The following is a 3747-nucleotide window of genomic DNA, read 5'->3' as shown; positions in this document are numbered from 1 at the left end:
TCGATAATTATATATTATCTCTAATGAGAACAAATGGATCCTACCACAGATAACATGAAGGAACTCATGCATGGAATAAAGCATTTGTGAGCTGCATCTGTCCAAGACTGCCAATATACTAATAAACACCCAATTCACCTTAAGCAGAGCTCCTCGATGACCCAATTTAACTGCAACCTGAACTTGATGGGAGACTGTAAATTCACCCATGGGGTGGCACCCATGTCTCTCATGGACAGGGGCAGCCGGTACTGATCACAGATTTGGTCTTGAATCAATCAAACCATCTAACAATGGTCAATTTGGGAACAGAGGTATTACATGGCTAAGTTTGTAAAGGTCCTAAGGCTATATTAACCTCCAATGAACCTATTAGATGTACAGAGAGCACTTCTAGGGTATATTTTCTGTTTCATATCCATACATCTACCTTGTGTTTTAAAAGGGACAGGGATGAACTTTGTTACGTGGTTCCACAGCAGCAGTATCCTCTACATATTATACCTGTCCCTCCAAACTGTTCTGATGATGTTGCAGATCAGGTTTATAGTCCTAAACAAAGTTAATTCTGATGCCATTTCAAAGGAAAAAAACGAAGTACTTCATAATGAAAACACCAACCTGTTAGGGCTGGCACAATTTTCATACCGATTTGGAGATCTGTACCACTTTAGCCCTCCAAATCGAGGGCAAAACACATACATCAATGACACTTTATTACAGTGCTGAGTTATACGGCCTGCTCTAGCCTGCATTTTCAGAAGAATAAGAAAAATGAGATAGCTTTAATTTGATTACTATAATACGTCATTATCAACTCATTATAACCATCGCTGTTTTGTCACGTAAACAAAGATTTCACAAGAAGAGGGGCAACACTTTAAGCCATAATCAAGGACTTCTAGAAAAATAATCAGTGACAGCTGAGGGATAAGTACTATACACTGAAAAGTGTTAAGAAGTGAAGTAAAGGGGTTGCTCTTAATCAACGTTTACCATTCACTTGTACTGCAAATATGACTAATGGAAAATGACATTACTAATAAGTTCCTGATTACAAAAAAAATAGAAAAAGACGGTCTTTTTCACCAACAATTGGAACCTTAAAGTGGGGGTTGGGCAATGAGTAGACAAAACCGTTCAGTTATAAACAGCGATCTTCTAAGTCAGAAATTAATCAATAAACATAAAGGAATAGCATCTACCTGCGTTCCGAAAATAACTTGACCCTACCTTATAAAAGAAGAAATATCAACCAAGATAATTTTACAACAATCATACAAGTTTACATACTCACCATACTCCTGTCTATGCACCCTAGTTGTCACTAACAGTATACGTCACATTACAGTAGCCGTATTAGGTCTAACTTAAGGAATGGGCGCACAAAAGAAAACGCAAACACAAACATGTAGAGGGGGCGGGGCGACCCTGTTTTGGTCTGTAATACGCACGCACACGTTCTCTCTCACACTGACACATTTTTATAATGGTCGTAATTAGAAGAAAGTAATGGTCGTAATTTCCCTCTTTGAGAGTAATCTAGAAATCTTAATAGGCGATTTCTAAAATATTAGTAGCATTAATTTGAGAACGAGACGGAATAAAAGAATGTGAATCAGTGCATTTTCTGAAGTGAAAGTGTGCTTTTAATTATTGTCGCTATTATTATTTACTTATTAACAGTTGATACGGCGGCAGGGCTAGTCACTCGGCGGTGTAAACCTTGACTCAGGACGTTACTGTTGCAGTGGCAATCAGACCCCATGTTGGGAAAAAGGTTGTTGATGGATGGTTTTATTTATTGACATCTGATTACCGGAAAAAAGTCCGACTATGTAGTGGGGAGCATCGAAGAGATAAGTATTACAAAATATTTTTAAGAACAATAGTTAGTTTTAGCTCAGTGTCAAAAAGTGCATTGTCATCCCCTTTGGTAAAAACTCTGTACCCATGAACTACTGCGTAGGTGGTAGTCTACTAACACCGAAAGTGTGATAACAGACCTTGGGACACACACAGATGGACAGTAGTCTGTCCTTTGATAATCACATCGCCACAGTAGTCAGGGAATCCTTCTACGTGGCACACCTCATCACAAAAGGTTTTTCATCCAGGAAAAAAGAGGTCATTGTTTCCCCTCTACTCGTAACTCATTAGATCCATTATAGAGTACGACGCCCCTTTTGGTATGCACCTCACAAGACATCTACAGCAACTGGAAAGGCCACAGAAATACCTCACAAAGGATTACCGGCTTCAAACAGATGTCCTACGCAGACTGTCTCAAAAAACTCCAGCTTTACTCCATCACATATTGGCTACTCAGAGGCAATCTCTGCCTAACATACAAAGCTATGTCAAACCCAGAGCTGTTGGACATGCTCCATTTAAAGAAATCCCAATCTCTCCGACCTACATGCTCTAGGGACCTAAACCTTGTCACCACAATAAACAGAACATGCTGGAGGGCTAGATTCCTGTCCCAGAGACTTCTCATACTCTGGAACAAACTACCCATCTATATCAAACAAAGCTCCTTATTAGCACTCTTCAAGAAAATCTTGATTGGATGGGAAATGGGAAATTCATCCCGGACATCACCTCTGTGGCTCTGCTCAACAAGGGCACAGGAAAATCATTTTCTTGGGTGGCGAAAGCCAGCGGTACCTTTTTCTCTAGGCTTACATAGGCCCTAGGGCCAGTAGCCTAGTACCTACCTATGGACTTATTACAGTCTTCAAAAATAATACAAAACATTTATTAACCAGGAAAGGCCGACATGGAGCAAAGCCAGTTTTCAGCAGAGACCCGGGAAGAAATCGGTTCATAGGTAGGGTCTAGGCTATCTGCCCAAATGCATTTATAAGCCTAGCCAGAATGTGTTGGCTTTCGCCGCCCCCTTAGATTAGTTCCCTGTGCCTCTGTCCAACAGAGCCATTGAAGTGATCCCTGGGGTAAACTGTTTCCCATCCACTCGTCAAGGTTTCTTTTGAAAAGTGTTAGCGAGGAGCTCTGCCTAATGTAGATTGGAATCTTGTTCCAAAACATGGGAAGTCTCTGGGGCAGGAATCTATCCTTCCAGCACTTCCTATTTATTGTTGTGGTGAGGTTTAGATCCCTAGAGCGTGTGACTCGAGAGGATAAGGTTTTCTTTAGGTGGAGCATATCCATCAATTCTCGGTTGGACATGGCCTTGTATGTCAGGCAGAGATCACCTCTGAGTAGGCGGTATGCAACAGAGTACAGCTGGAGTTTCTTCAGTCGAGCGGCATAGGGCATCTGTTTGAGGCCAGTGATCCTCTTGGTAAGATACTTCTGTGGCCTTTCCAGCTGTTGCAGGTGTCTTGCAGTGTACATCTCAAATGGGGCGTTGTACTCTATGATGGGTCTGATGAGTGATGAGTAGAGGGGCGCAATCACCACTTTTGATCTGGATGCGAACCCTTTTGTGATTAGGTGGGCCACGTAGAAGGATGTTCTAACCACTTTGGCAGTGTGATTATCAAATGTGAGATTACTATTTACTTGGGTCCCCAGATCCCTTATTACGTCTTCCGTATTTAGGGGACTACCACCTATGTGGTAGTTTGCGGGTACTTTGTTTTTTCCAAAAGGGATGACTATGCACTTTTTGGCATTTAGCTTGAGGCCATGATTTTGACACCAGGTATCTGTCTTAGTGAGACCCTTTTGGAGGATGTCTGTGTCAGCTGGAGAGTCAATTATAGCTCCTAGTTTGCAGTT

The 3747-nt window shown here is 41.6% G+C and overlaps 1 protein-coding gene across 1 annotated transcript in view; it reads right to left on the bottom strand.

The window, feature by feature from the left end:
- The window catches only part of PSMC1 (proteasome 26S subunit, ATPase 1), a 561132-nt gene extending 559766 nt beyond the window's left edge, over positions 1 to 1366 (bottom strand). Inside the window, exon 1 of the mRNA XM_044074701.1 lies at positions 1298 to 1366. Within this exon, the coding sequence (XP_043930636.1) occupies positions 1298 to 1300 (3 nt within the window). The 5' untranslated portion in view covers positions 1301 to 1366. The remainder of the gene's footprint in view (positions 1 to 1297) is intronic.
- Positions 1367 to 3747: the final 2381 nt, after the last annotated feature.

The sequence above is a fragment of the Protopterus annectens genome, chromosome 6.part0 (genome assembly GCF_019279795.1).
Source record: "Protopterus annectens isolate FY-2018-M chromosome 6.part0, PAN1.0, whole genome shotgun sequence".
In the NCBI taxonomy this organism is placed as follows: Eukaryota; Metazoa; Chordata; order Ceratodontiformes; family Protopteridae; genus Protopterus; species Protopterus annectens.
This window is presented reverse-complemented; position numbering and strand designations above follow the sequence as displayed.